Source organism: Polypterus senegalus, chromosome 4, assembly GCF_016835505.1.
Source record: "Polypterus senegalus isolate Bchr_013 chromosome 4, ASM1683550v1, whole genome shotgun sequence".
Lineage (NCBI taxonomy): Eukaryota > Metazoa > Chordata > Cladistia > Polypteriformes > Polypteridae > Polypterus > Polypterus senegalus.
The window spans coordinates 70633092-70651409 of record NC_053157.1 but is presented as its reverse complement, the minus strand read 5'-3'; the positions used below and the strand labels follow the sequence as shown (position 1 = coordinate 70651409).

The 18318-nt window shown below is 36.2% G+C and overlaps 1 protein-coding gene across 1 annotated transcript in view; it reads right to left on the bottom strand.

Annotated features, from left to right (window-relative positions):
* Nucleotides 1–348: 348 nt before the first annotated feature.
* Nucleotides 349–18318, bottom strand: part of LOC120527433 (proepiregulin-like) — a 38085-nt gene continuing 20115 nt past the window's right edge. Inside the window, exons 2-5 of the mRNA XM_039750842.1 lie at nt 7997–8074; nt 7687–7825; nt 4759–4905; nt 349–1194 (exon numbers count right to left, since the gene is read on the bottom strand). Coding sequence (XP_039606776.1) covers nt 1134–1194; nt 4759–4905; nt 7687–7825; nt 7997–8074 — 425 coding nt within the window. The 3' untranslated portion in view covers nt 349–1133. The remainder of the gene's footprint in view (nt 1195–4758; nt 4906–7686; nt 7826–7996; nt 8075–18318) is intronic.

Genomic DNA, 18318 nt, shown 5'->3' with positions numbered 1-18318 from the left:
TATACAAATTCCAAATATTGCAGCATTACATTTTCCGGGTTTATAATATAAAAAGCTTAAACAGCAAATGAAAACTGCAACACACGTAATAAGATGTTTTCAGGATGGATACACATTTAAAAGACTTTTTTATTAATTATGAATTGAAATTAATTTATAAAAAAAATATAGTGTAAATGCTTAAATACATCCAATACAAAAAATATACAAAGAACGGGACAATACAATATAAAAAATCTTTTACGTAAAAATTCTCCATACTTTGGATCAATCACTCTTGTCTGTTTAATTTTCTGTTATATGATAGTGTGCTATACCGAAATTGTATAACTGAAAACTTTGACTCTATTTAAATATTATACAAATACTATATTGTTTGCACATAAATAGCGATGTGTTACATTAATACCTTTGTTGGATAAGCAGCAGAATTTGCTTCTGTCCAGTAGTTTAATAAATTTACCTTAAAAAGTTTTTACATTTTTACCAAGTAATAAGGAATGATACTGTTTACAAAGTATTGGTGTAATCTGTATTTACTTTTGTAACATAAATAAACATCAGTTAAAAGCAGGTAATTTTACATAAATATATTCATAAACATCTGCAAATAAGATGGGCAGTTACAGATAAGCAAAAAATGTTTGTGGCTCAGAGTGAATGCAATCTTAGAATCATTAACAATAACATACACATATAGGGAATGTCTATTTTTATAATAACTCAGTGATTTATGTCTGCTTTTATAATAACTGAGCAGGTTTTAGAAGTTAGGCTATTGAGGACTAAAGGATCCAAAGCTAGGAAAATACAACTATATTTCTGTAATCACTTGCAGCATTCAGATTTGTGGAGGACATGTCAAATGTTTCTTTGTATTTAAATAAGTGGCTGTAATTTAATTTTAAAATGCAATGCCATAGAGAACTAATAAACATTATCTGTAATTGGCAATATAGAATTATATATAACAATTAACTGCATATTTATTAACAAAGAATAGATGTAAAGGAATGGCAGTCCAAGTCCAAATGTTGTGGAATAAGTTCATGAATCTCCACTGGAGTCAGTTATTTTATGTCTAAAGAAGATACTTTGCATTCATTCTTGCTGTATGTAAGTTTAATATTTTCTCAAGCAAGCTGGACTTCTTGATACTTTTTCTGCTGTGGAGGACACTTATTCTTTTTGCACCTGAAAAATAAAATAAAATTAAACTAAATTAAGGCATTTTACAAAGTTAAATTAAAACACACACAGCTCTTTTTCGAATAATTTTGAGGTGTATGATATTAATTGTTACCAAGAATGAGAACTAATCTAAACACAAATTTGTGATGCACAATTCAAGTATCAAAAGCAACATTCATTAAGAAAAAGGCATTCTCAGTATTGGCTTGTCATTCTGATCATCTAATGTACCCTGGATATATCATACTCACTCATAGAATAAAACTGATACTGTGAGGACCCTGTGCATTTTCACCTCTGATTTCACTACTGTAAGTGTTCTGCAACTTCACCAAACTCTGCAAAATGCATTGATGACATAGGGGAAGGAGGAACTGAGATAGTTTTGAGTAGATTATATAGACACAATGGTTTTTTAAGTGTCCATTAAGGCCAGAGCAGCATCCGCCAACTATGCCTGATCAATTATTATGACCTGAACTGTGAGGAGGCCATGCTAACCACTTTGCGATCATGCCTCAAACAACAAAAGACTCAGGCAGAACAATAGCCACAAACAAAATACCATCAATGGCAGCAAACTAACAATACGTAAACAGAAAAAAGTATCACAGCACTCAAAGAGATCCAGTCTTTTTAGACACTGATATCCCATGCAATGCAGTGATGGCTTTTGACCGGCTCATTCTAATTTTTGAATTTTTGCATTTGCACGAGTCAAAACAAACCCTGAATAATCAGGAAATCCAGTGAATTAATAAAAGGAAGAAAAGAAAATTACTATTTATAAGGCTTCTATTTCTATTGTAAAGCATCTGTACAGATAGATTGGAAACAAGATTAAACCAGATTAAACTTCAAACAATAGTGTGAGCAGTCCTGTGCAATCGCTGCATGGCATGGCCAATCAGTAGCTGGAGGACAGGAACTGCATGAGCCCCGGGGATCAGCGTCATATACTCAGCAGCAGTACTTGATTTCTCTACATGCTGTATTTAGCAGTGAAGACAAAACATACAATGAACTTAACAACAAAGTATTGTCATAATATCTTCATTATGGTCAGCTAATGTATCACTCAAATGAAAATATTGCAACTTTCTTGTTTTCTTTTTTAACAACATGCAGCAGTGACATACAAGCGTACTCTATAAATTATACATTCAAGAATGAAGCCAACTGGGCAGCACAATAAAGCTTGAGGTGGAGTATTTATGCGTGAAAAGTCTGTGCATGCATGATTGGGTATGATGGCATCCTGGACTCCCAAAGGTTCTTGGGACAATGGAAAAAAAAAATCATGTAAGCAGAATGCATGGTGGATTTTCAGGAAACAAATCGACGAGCAAGGTCACCAATGAACACAGCAAATTCTCTCTGAAAAAAGCTTTGGCAAATTTTGCTGATCAGCCCTAGAGGGGAGTGTTTGACATTAGTGGTGCTATGGCGTGTTACATAAGAATTTAAACATTTTCAGAAATGAGAAGAGACTATTCAGTATATCAAACTTTTTTGATTATTTAACAGCTAAGGTGTCATGGTATTTCAGTCACAATTCAGACTTTAGCTTCAAAAATCTGCTTTCCACATGAATACCTAATGAGCACCTTTTGAAGAATTATAAAATTAGGTGAATGAATCTTAATACAAAGTCCATTTTTAGGTTTGAATCTCACTTATTTATTACCTGCAAAACATGTAAGGGTGGGGATTTAGAGTGCCTCAAGCATGCACTCGGTAATCACATTTAGTGTTAGTAGGTGTGACACTTAAAATTAGCAGTGCTGGCTTGTAAATGTGGTCACATCTATTTGGGAATGCATGACACATTACCGTACATCACACTAGCAATAAGGCCATAAACATTTTCTCAGCCCTTGCTTGTGTAACCAGGTTCTAGTTGCATCAGCAACACTCCCAAGAATGGATAGCAACCATCTTAGATGAGTGATCCAAGGAGAACTCGGTCAGCTTGAATGAAGTATTGGGCATCTGACTACGAGGGTGTCTCTTCTCCACTGTGGGCTTGTTTCATGTGAGTTATTCTACACTTTTACACCATTTTGTGATGCTATATTGATCTGCATCAATAATAATTAGCTAGGGTCTTCTTTTGTTTGTCTAATTTCTTATGTTATTTCATTTTTTGTTCAGACTGATGCTTACTCAATTATTTTGACATCTTTTGTAAGTCACTTTGTATAAATGCATCTCCTTAGAAATAAATGTAAAGGTATAACTGTAAATAACCACATAAAATTTTTCCAAAAACCTGTTCCCTTTTCGACAAAAATCATTTCATCTTTCAAAATTTGTAGAGGGCCTAGCTAACACTAAATGAAATATCGGGTGGCACCTATAAAACTGATCAGCTCTGAACATCTTCCCACCTCTATTGATAGTTGCATGCTTCTAAAAAATTTGTTTTACTAACAATGCAAGATTTCCATTGTTAACTACTTCCAAAATCTTTGGTTCCAGAGTACCTAGGTGCAACATGTTTGGAATATTCTTGTTTTGACCATGTGTCAGTTCTTCTGCAGGTACTCCAATTTTCCCCCCAAATCACAAAGACCTATGTGTATGGTGGTGTTCTAAGCTTGACTCATGTAGCATGCAGGGTTAGTAGACTGACATAGGATCTGGTCCTGGATTGAATTAAGCAGGTCTGATAATGGATGGATGCTTCATTAATAAAAGGTAAAGTACCACTTCTGGTTAATGGAAAGAGCCCAAACGTTGATAGAAATCTATGTTCTGTACCTAATACTTTTATGCAAAATTTGGTGGACCTAAGTGACAGCGTACTCAAGTTATCATGTTTACATACACACACACACACACACACACACACACACACACACACACACACACGCACAGACACACAGAGATAATTCCAAAAATGGTATTTTCGGGCTCAGGGGTGTCTAAAAGGTTGAGATTCATCAAAATCTCAAAATGGAATTTTTGGACGATTAAAATGTGGATGATTCTTGTATACAAGAAAATAAAAATCATTAAATATTGCAGATGGTTGCCAAATTTTTCAGTATACACAAAAACTAAATGTCTCTTAATTCACATACTGTAGGTGATGAATCACGTTCTAAATAAATTGTACTAAATGTAAGACAAGTGAAGAAATGAGTGCAATAAGAAAACAGTAAAATACAAAACATTCTCTAATGTTAAGTAGTGCTAAATCCATTTCAGACATGTGGTAGCTTGATTCTAATCTGGCAACAATGGACACAAGATATGAAACAGCCCTGGTGAGAGTTCACTTACACATATGCTGGCACTCACATTGACAGAGTCGCCAATTCACCTAACAACCATTTACAACATTTTGGGAAGTTTAATGAAAACTGGAGTGCCCAGATTCAAATCCACACAGACATAGGGGTAATGACCAAACTCTACAAAGGGTGGCATTTAAACTCAGGTCACTCCATCCATGTTAAACACTGCATCATTTTTTTTTTTTAAATAATCCAAATTAATAAGCAACTTAAAGGAATTTGTACAGTAGTTTTATTACAGAGACAAATAAAAAATTATTCTTACCATTTGTAAGTTAGGTAGATGGCAACTGCAAAAGCCAGAAGTAACAAGAGGGTACAGGTCACAGTTAGGATCAAATGTTCTTTACTCATGGGCATGAAAACCAATTCAGAATGAATACACCTTATGCCTGTGAAGCCAGCATCACACCTAAAAAGCAAGACGTGAATGTTGCATAAGTTAAATTTAGATAAGAAATTTATTATAGCTAAAACCCAAGGTTCAAAGTATGAATATTAAGCATATTGTAAACATGTTCATAAAATTTACTACCATGTGTTTTATATCAGTCAACTCAAATTTATTAGGTGATTTAAGGCCTCATTATAGAGCTTGTATTAGCCACTTACTTCTATGTGACAGAAACAAAGACTTTGTGTCTTTGCTATCACTACTGTATGTGCACTATGGGTAGCCCCTGTTCTAAAGTGTCACTTATCCTTTGTAAGCTTATAAGTAAAATGAGAGAGTGTCACCATATCTTAAGCCCATTTAATAGCTCTCAAATGGGACAACATGACACCATCCAATTTCTTATGCATCTAGGTGTTTTCTGAAGTGACTTATTAGGTTTTAAAGTTGTGTCATCGAAGGGCAGCCACATATACAAAGTAGAATCTAACCTTGGATTAGATGGTATATCCACACTGTCAGTATTACTGGACCAATTTAGAGTTTCTAAATAATATACATTTTTTGGAAAAGAAAATAAACCAATTTATCCAGCCAAAGTTCACAGGCACACTATGAGAACATGTAAATTAAAAGCAGAATAGCAGTTCAATCCAAAGATGTGTGGAAACACTGTGCCACCATGTCATGCAGGATCATTTTTAATGTTCTCATTTTGATAACTGCGTAATACTGTATAAGTGAAAAACAAACCTAAAAAAAAAACAATGCCTATCCATAGAATTATAAAATTGATACTAGAAATTTTATATATAAAATTGCTTAGATATATCATGAACAAAATGAGGCACCATGGTGGTTAGTGCTGCCATCTCACAGATACTGGGTTGGAATCTTGGCATCCAGGGTTTATATTCCAGCCTGGTCCCCTTCAGTTTGAGTCTGTGTTGTGATTTTCTCCCTGATCTCTGGTCCCCCCAGAGGCTAACAGTAATGCTAAAGTTGCCTGGCATATGGGTTAAATTAAGGTGAATGTGCACCGAGATGGACTGACACCACAACCATGTTGGTTCTTGCCCTGTGTTTCATGCCATTGCGATAGACTCTGAGACTAAATTAAACTTGATCAGGATAAGGATGAATAAGATTTCCAATATAAAAGGAGTCACTTTTTTTAGCTGGGGTTACTTTGGTAATAAGACAGGTGTGAGAAATGGAAAAGTGGGTATGAAGATACATACATGGTTAGTGTATTTCATTTAGAATGAAATCACATTTAGTAATTCTTTTTTTCTTACATATAAATTTTAATGTATGCATTTTAAGAAGACAATTAAATGGTATAGTTAATAATAAGAAACTGACTACTTCAATGCATTATGCTATCCATCATCCATTCTTCCAATCTATTAGCCAAATTAATCCAAAACTGGGTGTAGGTGGGAAGAAGACTAATCCAGCATTGTCTGGCACAAGGTTGGAAAAAACCCAAGATGTGGTAGCAGTCCATCATAAGACACACTCATGCATTGACCTCACCCTCTCATACCAGAGCAATTTAGAATCACCAACTTAACATGCATGTCTGTGGCATGTGGGAGAGTCATTTTAAAGCATTTCATGTGGTTTAGTTCACAAACTGTAGCCTGCCCACACTAACCGAGAGCATTTCACATTTCCCTTGACATGGTGTAATGAGGATGTTTACTCATCAAAGAGTGAGTCTTAAGAAAGCAGTCAAAACTACTGAAATTCCTCAACTTTATAGAACGATTATGTCCAAGTCACATACATGTGCTGTTCTAATAATCTTTAAAATGAATCATTTATCACTCTGAATCACTGATTACATGTACTTTCTATTGTTCTATGCCAGTTTTGAATTTATATGTAAATGAATTTTGAGGTTACATTTGTTGTGGATTGAATTCCTGTAAGCATTCTGGAAAAAACTCAAGAACACTAAGTGAAAGGAAATTTTCCTTTTGGCATTTAATGAAACAGTGATTTATTTTTTGGTAGTTCTTTTTTGTTTCAAAACAATGACAACATAGTGAATACAAACTTTTAATGCATTTCTAAGCTTAAGTTGTCAGCTTTGATAGTTCTTCTCCATATACTATATACATAGGATAAATGACCCAAGACTGTGTTAGCCACATTTTGGGTTGGATGATTAGCATCCATTTTCCATTATCAACATTAAAGCACTCTTTTATAGTCAAAAGTATTATTACTATTAATCCGTGCATAATACAACTTCAAGTAAACAGTACAGGCATCAGTTTAAGGCAAAAAAATACTAATTAGGAAGAAAATATACCACTGTTTGGGAGACAAGTTAATAAAATGAATATATACTTAGTCTTCTATTTGAACTTTTACAAAAGGTCTAATTAGAAAAGCTTTGTAATGCCTTTGGCAATCATGGAATACGTCACTGGGCTGTCTGAGGCTTTGAATGACGCCTGCTGCTTCATTATGCATTACAACACGTTATAAAAGCGGTGTAGGGGCATGCCCAGCTGTAGGAGTTGGATCTAGAAACCACCAGAGGCAATATTTAGAGGAAAGACATTTTTTTGCAGGACAGTGCATGCTTTAAAAAAAGAAAACCATGAAACCGGCAAAAAAAAAAAAAAATAATAATAATAATAATATTGGTGTGGCTTACATAGAAATATAGATACAGAAAGGATTAAGACAAGAAGCCAAATGCTGCACCTACTAACATACAGCATACTAATAAAAGGCAAGTAGGAACAATGTATACTAAAAAGGAAAATGATTTTCTCTTACTTGCAGTGATGTTCTCTAATGTCAGGAAAAAACATGCAATCACCATTAAAGCAGTACTTTTCCATTTCAGGCCCACATTTTTCTATTCTAACTTCTTCCGCCCGAGGTTTTATTGCTGAGAATGAAGTGAATGATGAACCTGAAATATAACACAATTTCATGACACTGAAACCATTACTATCAAAAGGACATATAATATACAGTTAAATGAAGATGACAAATTCTTTTTCTCTTTCACAATTACATTTAACCAAGAACTGAATGTCATTAATGACTAATTACTTCCTTCATTTTTATGACAACCATGTACCTGTTGGTAAGCATTCCTGCCCCGGGATACAAGATGGAGAAGGTGTTGTACCTTGAACACTTTTCAGCATGTGTACACCTTTAAAAAAAGGAAAAAATAAAAATAACTTGTATTGCATAAAAAGTCACTAAACTAGTTGTATGAAAAAATAAAAAAATAAATTAAATGATATTGTTACAAGTTCACATTATATCCTATATCTGGCTTTACGTGGATCTTACAGTTAACCTAAAGTTACAGATATACTCCTATGATCCACAAGTTATGCTTTTCTTGTTTTACGTATTTGCCAAGCTGGGAATCATGTCTTATCCTTAGAATATTTTTTGTGCCTTATGCTTGAAATAAGAATCTGTGATTTGATGCGCTTCACCAGGGTCGTTTCCAAAGTTAGGGGTCACCTAAATGACCTAATCACGCTTCGCACCTTTTCTGCTTTGTTTCCTAGTTTTAAAGGTGTCACACACGTGCACATGGGAAGTAGCTAAAAGGACCAAATTAAGGTAATTCCATGCCAGGACAGGGGGCGGTGGGGTGAGCTAACTCTTTCTCTGTTATCCCTGCAAACCAAACACAGCAAATTCTGCCTGATTCCAGCCATGATGATGTCATTTCCAGTTCTGGCCACACTGACATCACTTCTGGTTCCCTGCCTTAAAACAAAGACTACTTCCTATGTTTCCTCAGTTCAATGGTGGACTCAATATTTTGCCTTTTGCAGCCAGGGCTCAAGTATACAGGCGGCTGCCCCAAACCATTTTTCTGTGTGTCAAGGCTATTTATTATACGAAGGTCAAGTATTTAAATATGGCCTGCAGCAAAGAATCAGTGTAAGAGTGTGTGACCCTAATGGCCTTAAGAGTACACTGGGTGGCCTTGATCATATTTCCAACTGCGATTAATGCTGGGAATCAACACTCATCATGCTTTTTAACTAGGGCTCCCTATGAACATGCATATAAGTTTAGAATTATGTCAGACTGAGCAGACTCAAGCAATAAAATGGCTCAGTGCATGTACTGTAACTTGTATTACCTGGAAAAAATAAATAGAAAGTTCACCCACCAAAATTCCAATTTAGAAGAAATAACTATATTATTAGTAATAACTTTATTAGCCCTCTGTCTCTTTTTTGTAAAGGCATTAATATTAACACAGTTGGATTGAATAATTTTTGTAGGGTTATTGAGCATGATATTTATCCTTAAAAGATTTCATATTGTTAAAAAATATACTTTATAGAAATTGTTTTTGTTGCAGTGAAAATGTATGTTATCAAAATGTTTGCTTATCTTGGCACAAAGACTGCATTGATCCCAATATTCTTGCTGAGAGATACTAAAATGTTAATCTTGAGTTACACTCTGACATTATGGAGAAAAAATGTTCCTTTCAAAGAGGTGAGGATAGAATGATTTTTAATACCTGGACAAGTACTCGGAAATAGGTGCTGATTTTTATAACCCGTTCTCTTCTGAAATTATGGGGAGGTCCCAAGGGTTCTCATTTTTCTTGTCAACAGACAGATGGGGTAATGCAGAAGCATTTGTCACTAATGCAATAACAATTTTCACAAATTTTCATTAAGTTTATTCAGGATTTGTTTCTGTTTTGCATGTTACTAAACTTGCATTGCAACCCTTAAGTTTCACCTTCTTCCAGGAAAGATCAGCATGTTCCCTACAAGTAAGGGGTAAACATCTACCTTAAAGCAGGAACCTTAATTAGAGTTTGACGGAGAAGTTGGTGCAGCAGTCTTGTGGACATTTTATAAGGCAGCGGTGGTAAGCAGACAGTAAATCTTTCAACATTTTTTTTTGATTTAGCAACCAATCTTCATCATTGCTTATGGTCACTAACATGATAGAGATTCCAGGTACAAGTATATGAAATGAAATTAATCTGCTGATTTTCTGCTTTTACTCTCCATTTGGTTGAAGAGCACAGCGATATTAGTGGACCAAGATGAAGAACCGCTGGTTCACTCGGAGTGGTAGCTATGAGGCTAGGGATCTGCACTGGCAATCGGAAAGTTGCCGGTTCGAATCCCGTAAATGCCAAAAGTGACTCTGTTCTGTTGGGCCCTTGAACAAGGCCCTTAACCTGCAATTGCTGAGCGCTTTGAGTAGTGAGGAAAGTGCTATACAAATGCAAAAATTATTTTTTTTATTATTACCAGATTGAGAGGATCCAGTTGACATAATTTGGACACTAAGTTGGGATGCCTCTAGGTATCGCCTATGGTGAAGTGTGCAAAGCCCATTTATATAATGGAGGTGGAGGTGTTATATCTCTCAATTGGCCTAGAAGCAACTGCAAATTAACCTGGAGATGCTGCAAAACTTTGTTGAGACGAGTGTGGCTTTTATATTCAAAGGAGCATGATGCCACTGTAATCCCCACTACAATAATTGAACACAAGTTATTTTTTAAGCTTGCTAAGCGGAGATCAGTGAACTCATCAAAAGCAAAATGGAAAGCATAGTAAATCAAAATGAGAAGAACATTTTTAATTAAAGCAAAAATGTTAAAGGTGGAATATTTAAAAAGTTATTGTGCAGTGTTATAATAATCATTGCAATAGGGCAGGGACAGATATTTTCTTTCTGCATGAAGAAGTGGCTTTAAGGGTATAATGCAGATGATAAGTGACAATTTAAGAAGGCCTTCCATCACATTTTATACAGTATTCACAATGGAAGCCTTGGCACCATTTCTTTACATAATATTTTAAAAACAAGAAAGCAAGTAATAACACAAAGAAACAACGCCCAGGAATTCATTAGAATAGGAAATACCAATATGATTAATTACAGGTAAAATGAATGGGTGAAACAAAATATAACTAAATAGCTGCCCTGGCATTTATACAATGAAGCTATTCAAAGTCTGCACTGCTCATTTTCTGTTTTCATTTTCTTCGTTCTTTACTGATAATTTTATATACAATATGTAATAAACAATTATTAAAATAATTCATCACAGTGGCTGGCTTCCTCAATTAGCTACCCCAGAAAGGCATGAGAATTTCAGTAAATGTGCCACAGTGCACAAGTGGGCATATTAGGATTACTTAGGGCGGATGCAGATCAGGTTTATAGTGTAAACACAAATTTTCATTAATGCACTAGCCTTGTCATCCATTCATTCTTCTTATAATCCTGCCTAATCTGCCATAATACCTCAGAAACTACATTTTGCCAGCATAAGACACAAGTAAGAAATCAACACCGAATGGGGTAGCAGGCAATTGCATGTCACACTCGCATGCCTTTAGCCATACTCCCTCCTACTGAGCCAATTCAGAGACAGCAACTAATCTGACATTTGCGAAAAAACCACGGCAGACAGAGAGAACTTGTAAACCCACAATAAATGGCCAGAGAGCACTAATACTGGTTTTAGAAATACCCTGAAATGTTGCCTTTAATTGCTTGGCTTTGATTTATAAAAGATTTGCCTAAATTTAATCCTTAAATTGTTACAAGGCATCTTTCTAATTTAATTATTATTAATGTGAAACAACTGAGAATAAAAGGAACATTTTTCATCATCTTAGAAACCTTCAAATTCATTATGCATCCATCCTTCTATCTAATCTGGTTAATCCAATTCAGGGCTGCAGGGCTGGAGCCTGTCCTGGCAGCACTGGTAGCACAATATAGGAACCAGTCTTAAATAAAATCCATCATCTCTATATTGTCAAAGTATACTATAATCTAAACAATAATAGTGAGGCACTTGACAGAATTCTGGTTTTCAAAATTTAATTTTTTCAACAGATAATCAAGAAAAGTATTTGGTTCCAAATTGTGTCATTCAAATCTGGCATATAAACTTGTGACCCAAGCAGGTGGTGGCACCTAAGTAAGCATGCTTCTCAACTGAATACCTTTAATAGCTAGAAGCTATTGTGCTGGCAACCTGTACAAAGAAAACAATTGAAAATCGAAGTGAAAAATGCAGTAAAGTTCAGGACTCATTATCAGGACTCCACCAAGCTCTAAGTGGAACTGCTGAGTAAAACTGCCTGTAATCTTTAAACATACAGTTTGAAGCAGATTTTTCTAAATCTGGAAACTTTATATGTGGATTCTGAAACATTGCTGTAAATTCTACAGTAATAATAACAAAAATGATAGCCCTTTCTGGTCTGTCTCACTCTCAACCCATTGTCAAACAGATCAAACAGCACGATCTGAGGCTAGTGATCTGCACTGTCAATCGGAAGGTTGTCGGTTCGAATCCCGTAAATGCCAATAGGAACTCTGCTCTGTTGGGCCCTTGAGCAAGACCCTTAACCTGCAACTGCTGAGCGCTTTGAGTAGTGAGAAAAGCGCTATATAAATGCAAAGAATTAATTAACAAAATGGATATAAATTCAAAAACCAACATTACACCATATCACATTTCTTCTATATAGACGACATACAGTATACTCTAGATATATGCAGGAGAAAACTAATGATTATAACAGGTACTAGAAATAATCAAAACATATTCACAAGACATGCACAAGGAATTTACAAAGGACAATGCAAAATAATGAATGTAGAAAAGAAATCCTTAGAGAAGTTGGGCATACGCCTGAAAAAGGCAATGGAATTAGGGTCATGGCAGATGGCGAACACTACAAATACCTGAAGCTGCAATAGGACAAACATATGCAGCACAAAAAATTAAATATATTCTTACAAAAATATGCATCGCATCATAATTGAAGCCATCAATACATATCATACTAATACTACCATATCTCTTCTTAGTTATACATTGGTCACAAAAAGATCTACAACAGATTCAAAGGAAAGCATCAACACTACTCACAAAACACAAACAACACCATCTTAAAGCGGGCACAGAATGACTCACTCTACTATGTGTTGAGGGAGGAAAGGGTCTCATAGATATAATTAATTAAAACAACACATGGATTAATAATTTAAGAAAATCCTTCCACAAAAAACAGATACATCAACACAACACAAAACGATAATTCATACAGACGCAAACTACACATCACTTAACCTATGTAATATGGAAAATATCACAGAGGACATAACAAACACACAACTTAAAACACAAGCTTGGACCTAGAAAATATTGCATGGCAGACATCCACGTGACCTTGTGTAGATAAGATTGCACCAAAAAGCTGGCTAAGCTGTGGTAATATTTTTGGTGAGACACGAGGGGTTTGTGCCAGCCATACAAGTAAAAGTTAGAAACATAAGAAACTGCAGAAAATACATTCTTAAGGGCTCAAATATTTCAGACAGTTTATACAGAAACTGCCACAAGGAAAAAAAAAACAAACACATCACATCAGATCAGATTGTAAACTACTGGCAGACAGACTACATGCACAGACACAATAAGATGGCACTAAAGTACAAACTAGTAGACACATTAACACCATATTATAAGAACACCCCCACCAAGGCATGTGAAAATGCCACACATAAACTATACTGGGACATAAATATACTGACAGACAAAATTGTTCACCATAACAGAACAGACATAACCGGTAGACAAACAAAATAAAAGTACATATATTATTAACATTTCCGTATCAAACTCAACTTACCAAACACAAACAAACAAATAAAATGCAGAATTACGCAGAGCTGAAGAAATACACTGCTTATATAGAATGGACAATGTCATCATTGCGCCAATAAGAACATTAGAACAATCCAAAAGAGAACATGCCATTCTCCCCATCAAAATTCTTGGTGTTTATCCAATTAATTCTTCTAAAATAACATGAACTTGAGTTTTGAAATTTCTTAAAGTTTAGGCATCTATCTGTCCTGCACTATATATAAATCATTTTTAAACCTGTTGCACTGCTTCTCAACTCTCACCACACTTAAAAGCCTATTCCAGACTGTCTCCTTAGACAAGTCACATCTGCTCAAAATTTGCCCTACCAAAGGTAAACTTAACAGTTTTAATCTTATCACCCACACTCTTCCAAAACACTAGGAACTGTATTATATTATGGTCACTTGACCCTAGTGGTTCAATCACCTCTACACTTTCAGTTCTATCCTGACTATTACAAAATACTACATCTGGATAGGCTTCACCCCGTGTTGGTGCTTTAACATACTGTGTTAAAAAACAGTCACTAATTCTAAAAACTCCTGCTCTTGTGCTCCGCTACTTGCAAGGTTATCCCAGTTAATATTTGGGTACCCCCATGACTATAATATCCCCCTGTAAACTTTCCTTTTTAAAATTACCAAAAAGATGTGCATTGAAATTATTGTTTTCATTGGGCGGTCTATAACACATTCCTAAAATAAAGCCTCTTTCTGTAGTGCTTTCCAGATGAAGCCACATGTCCTCGCTAAGGTGGGGATCATTGTCGAAATGAATAGGACTAGCATTTAATTTCTATTTGACATAAACAACAAGCCCATCTTCTTTTCTGTTCTGTCTATATATCCTATAAAATGTATACTCCTGTATATGATACTCATCCCCATCTTTCTTATTTAACCAGGTTTCCGTTACTGCTTGCGCATGGCACAGGCAGAACTTCAGAGAAGACTACCTTGTCAGTTTTGCTCCTCACTATGGCACCCAACTCTTTAAATTTGAAAGAACTTACAGATTACCCTTATGTATGTCATTTTTTCCAACATTTGTTCCAACATGGACAATGAAAACTGGATCCACCACCACACTGGTAAAGAACCTATCAACCCTTCGGGGTTGGTCTCCCACCTGTGCAAATGGAAGACAACACACCATGTGCAACTCTGTCTCTGGAGAATTCCTGTGCTTCAATCCCCCTAATGATTGAGTCTCCAGCTATCACAACCTTTCTCATTCTGGAAACTGGTTTTAAGGTGGCCTGTTTGGGCACCCCATACTTGCCTAATACCTGAGATTCTTCAAAGACACTGTCTAGCGTCACAAGTAACTGAAAATAGTTTGACATGTCCAATTCTGGGGTTGATGCCCCAGGATAGTGTGCACTCTTCACCTTGTATGTTGTGACCATGACCCACCTATTTCTAACTGTCTGGTCTAGGATCTCCTTCCGTGCCACCTCTCTAAAGGACACCTGGGCCAGGTCTGCCAATTCTCAACCACAAGCCAGCCAACTTCTCCCCTATTCCAGTGACCCTGAGCTTGACCTGCTGGATCAGCTGGCATTTCCTGCAGATGTAGCCCTCATAGAAGACTGGCTCCTGCAAGTCATCCTCTAGAAAGTCCAGCATCCAACAGGACTTAAAATTGCATTGGCCTCATTATTAAAATTTGTGTTAAGATTACAAAAACTGCCTTAACTTTTTTAATTTTATTAAAATTAAATGATTTAACTTAAATGGCTAGACTAAACAAATTAAGTCAAAGGAATTAGATTAAAGAACTGCTACAGTTATTTTACACCTTCTGGCTCCTGTAATACTCTCCCCCTTGACTGCCTGCTGATGTTTCTTCCTATGAGGTTAACTTTATTGTACTTTTCTTTGTCTGTTCTCCTAACTTTGTGCTCCCCTTATTCCTTAAAAGCTCTCCACTCGCACCTTTTGTTTTCTTTCATATTAATGACCCCTTACCCTGTCACCCTCTTAACTGCTCTACTTTCCTGACCACTAAAAACTGTTCAGTCTAGAATAACTCGCTTACTGAATATACACTGTTAATTTCTTACTGTCTTGTCTGCCCCTACAGCCACTTGTGCACAGTAACAGTAGCCGCATTTCTACATGGCACTGAGCCATTCTTTTTCTCGGTTTAAAGTCAGTTGCTGCCTTTTTTTCTCTGATAGTTTGAATACAAATATCAAGTACAAGTAACAAGTAACTTTTCCATACACCGCCCCAAACAGCTGCTTTTGCTCCTGTGTGGGCAAAAACAAAGCAAAAAGCCCTTCTAAAAGGATAAACAAAAACTTTAAAAATCCAGCACAGCTCCTTAGTGGTACCTAAAACACAAACTTTCTAGGAGCAAAATGTATTTTTAATTAACACTCACACCACAGAAAAGATGAAATCAGCATGTCTCAGTCTCAGCAGGTACTTTAGTCTCAGCACCAAACTGAAGTTGACCAATTCATTGTTCCATCCACCACTGGTGTCATCCCACATATACTACACAAAAGTCTACAGATATTACACATGAATCAATGCACATACATACTGTAAAACTACAGAAAGCAGCCATTTTAAAGAAATGTCACATAGTGAGTAAATTTAAACACAATCTGCTAAAATATATACACATATATACACCACATAAAACTGCCCTATATGCCTGATATAGGCGATGGCCACTGGACTATCACAGAGAAAATTGTGAATAATAATAATAAAGCTGAAGGTCTGAAAGTTACGAAAGATGACAAAGGAGAGTGTGAGAAATACATTTGCAGAAATAAGAAGAGCAAATGAGGATTCAGAAGCATCAGCTATAATTGGGAAGAGGGAAGTGATGAAGAATATCTGGATGAAAACAGCAGAGGAAGCTTGACAGAAAAAGGGACTACTGAGACAGAAGAGAGTAATGCTAAAGGTGAGATGGCAATTGAGGAAAAGGGGAAATGCTATAAGGAGTTTCACAAGACAAAGGCAGAATATGATACAATGATCTATAAAGAAGCAAACCAAAATTATAGAAATGAAAAGCAGTTGGGAGTACATAGTCAGGTCAGGTCAGGTTGGGGAGCATGCACTGGTTCATCGTCTTTCCACACCGACCACAAAACAAAACAGCTTGGGATCCTGTTTGGTAACCCCCCAGGCAGACATACAGTCCAGCTCCGCCATCCGGAAATGACCATCTTTTTTGATGCATACATGTATTACATGGGCGACCCCTTGGCCTAGTCCAGCAACTTGGGTCCTCAACAATGAGGATCCTGTGAGCCAGATCACCCTTGGGGAATTGTTCCACATGTACCCTCACAATGCAGGTAATTTGCCTCAATCGGGACTTTGTGAGCAACCGCTCATTTGACGCAAAGTCAAACAAGTGGTACCCAAGGACTCTCCAAAAAGACAAAGTACCAAAGGAGTCCAGTCTTTGCCTCAGGTCATAGTGTTTATGTCACGCAACCGTATAGCAAGACAGGAAGTACTAGGACTCTAACGACTTGGACCTTAGTCATTTCGCAGAGATATCGGGAGAGTCACACACCTTTTTCCAGTGACCTCATGACCTCCCATGTTCTCCAAATCCATCTATTGACTTTAAAGGAAGAGTCACCAGAGACATGAATGTCACTGCCAAGGTAAGTAAACCTCTTGACAAGATCGACACAGGAAGCTAATAATCTGTCATATGCAAGTAAGTTGAAGGATGAGGAAGGAAAGACAAATTTGTTCAAGATTGTGAAGCCAACAGGATGTAGTAGGTGTGAATTGATTAAAAATGTTGATAAATTGTGATCAATAGTAATGGAATTAAGGATACAAGAAAGAAGTACAAGTACGTTGAGAAACTGCAGAATTAGGACACAGATAGGATGAAGATTTTCATTGTGAGAAACAGACTGACTTAATTGTCAATTTACAAAAGAGCAGTTTATAAAAAGGTTGAAAAAGATAGATAGGTATAGAAGCAGGCATGACTGGAGGAGTGCTGAAAATGTTGAAGGCAGTGGAAGGTCCAGGGATTGAATGATTTAAACACCTGTCCAGCATGATTGTGTGTGAAGGGAGGACTTTGGGAAAATGGAAAAGAAATGTGCTCATTACAGTTTACAAAGGAATAGATGATCCACTTGAATATATGTCATATGAAGAAATCAAGATTTTGGAGCAGATATTGAAGGTGGTTGAGATACTGCTATAGAAAAGAATCTGAGATCAAGTGAATGTTAACAAAATGCAGTTTGATTTCCTGTGTGTGATGGGAACAACAGATGCAACCCTTGTTATCATGTAATTGCAGAAAAAAAACATAATTTAAAAAGAAAGAAGCTGCATTATGCATCTGTAAAATTGGAGAAGGCATCAAAAGTAACATTACTGGTGATGAGGTGGACATCAAAAAATGTATGTATGAGTGAATTGTTAGTGTCTACAGTGACATCAATGAATGAAAAAGCACAAACAGTAGTCAGAACAGCAGAAGGAGATATTAAAAAATACAGATGAAGGTGGGGCTGCACCATGGATCTGTTCTGAATTTGTTGCAGGAGTAATGGAGAAGGTACTTGAAAGAAATTCTGAAAGCTACCCACCATTTTGACTTCTAAAGGAGCCTCTTTGGCATTGAAGGGTAAAGTTTATAAAAACTGAGGGATATTATGCTCTAAGGAACTTACACATCACCAAACCTGGAAATAAAAGACATGA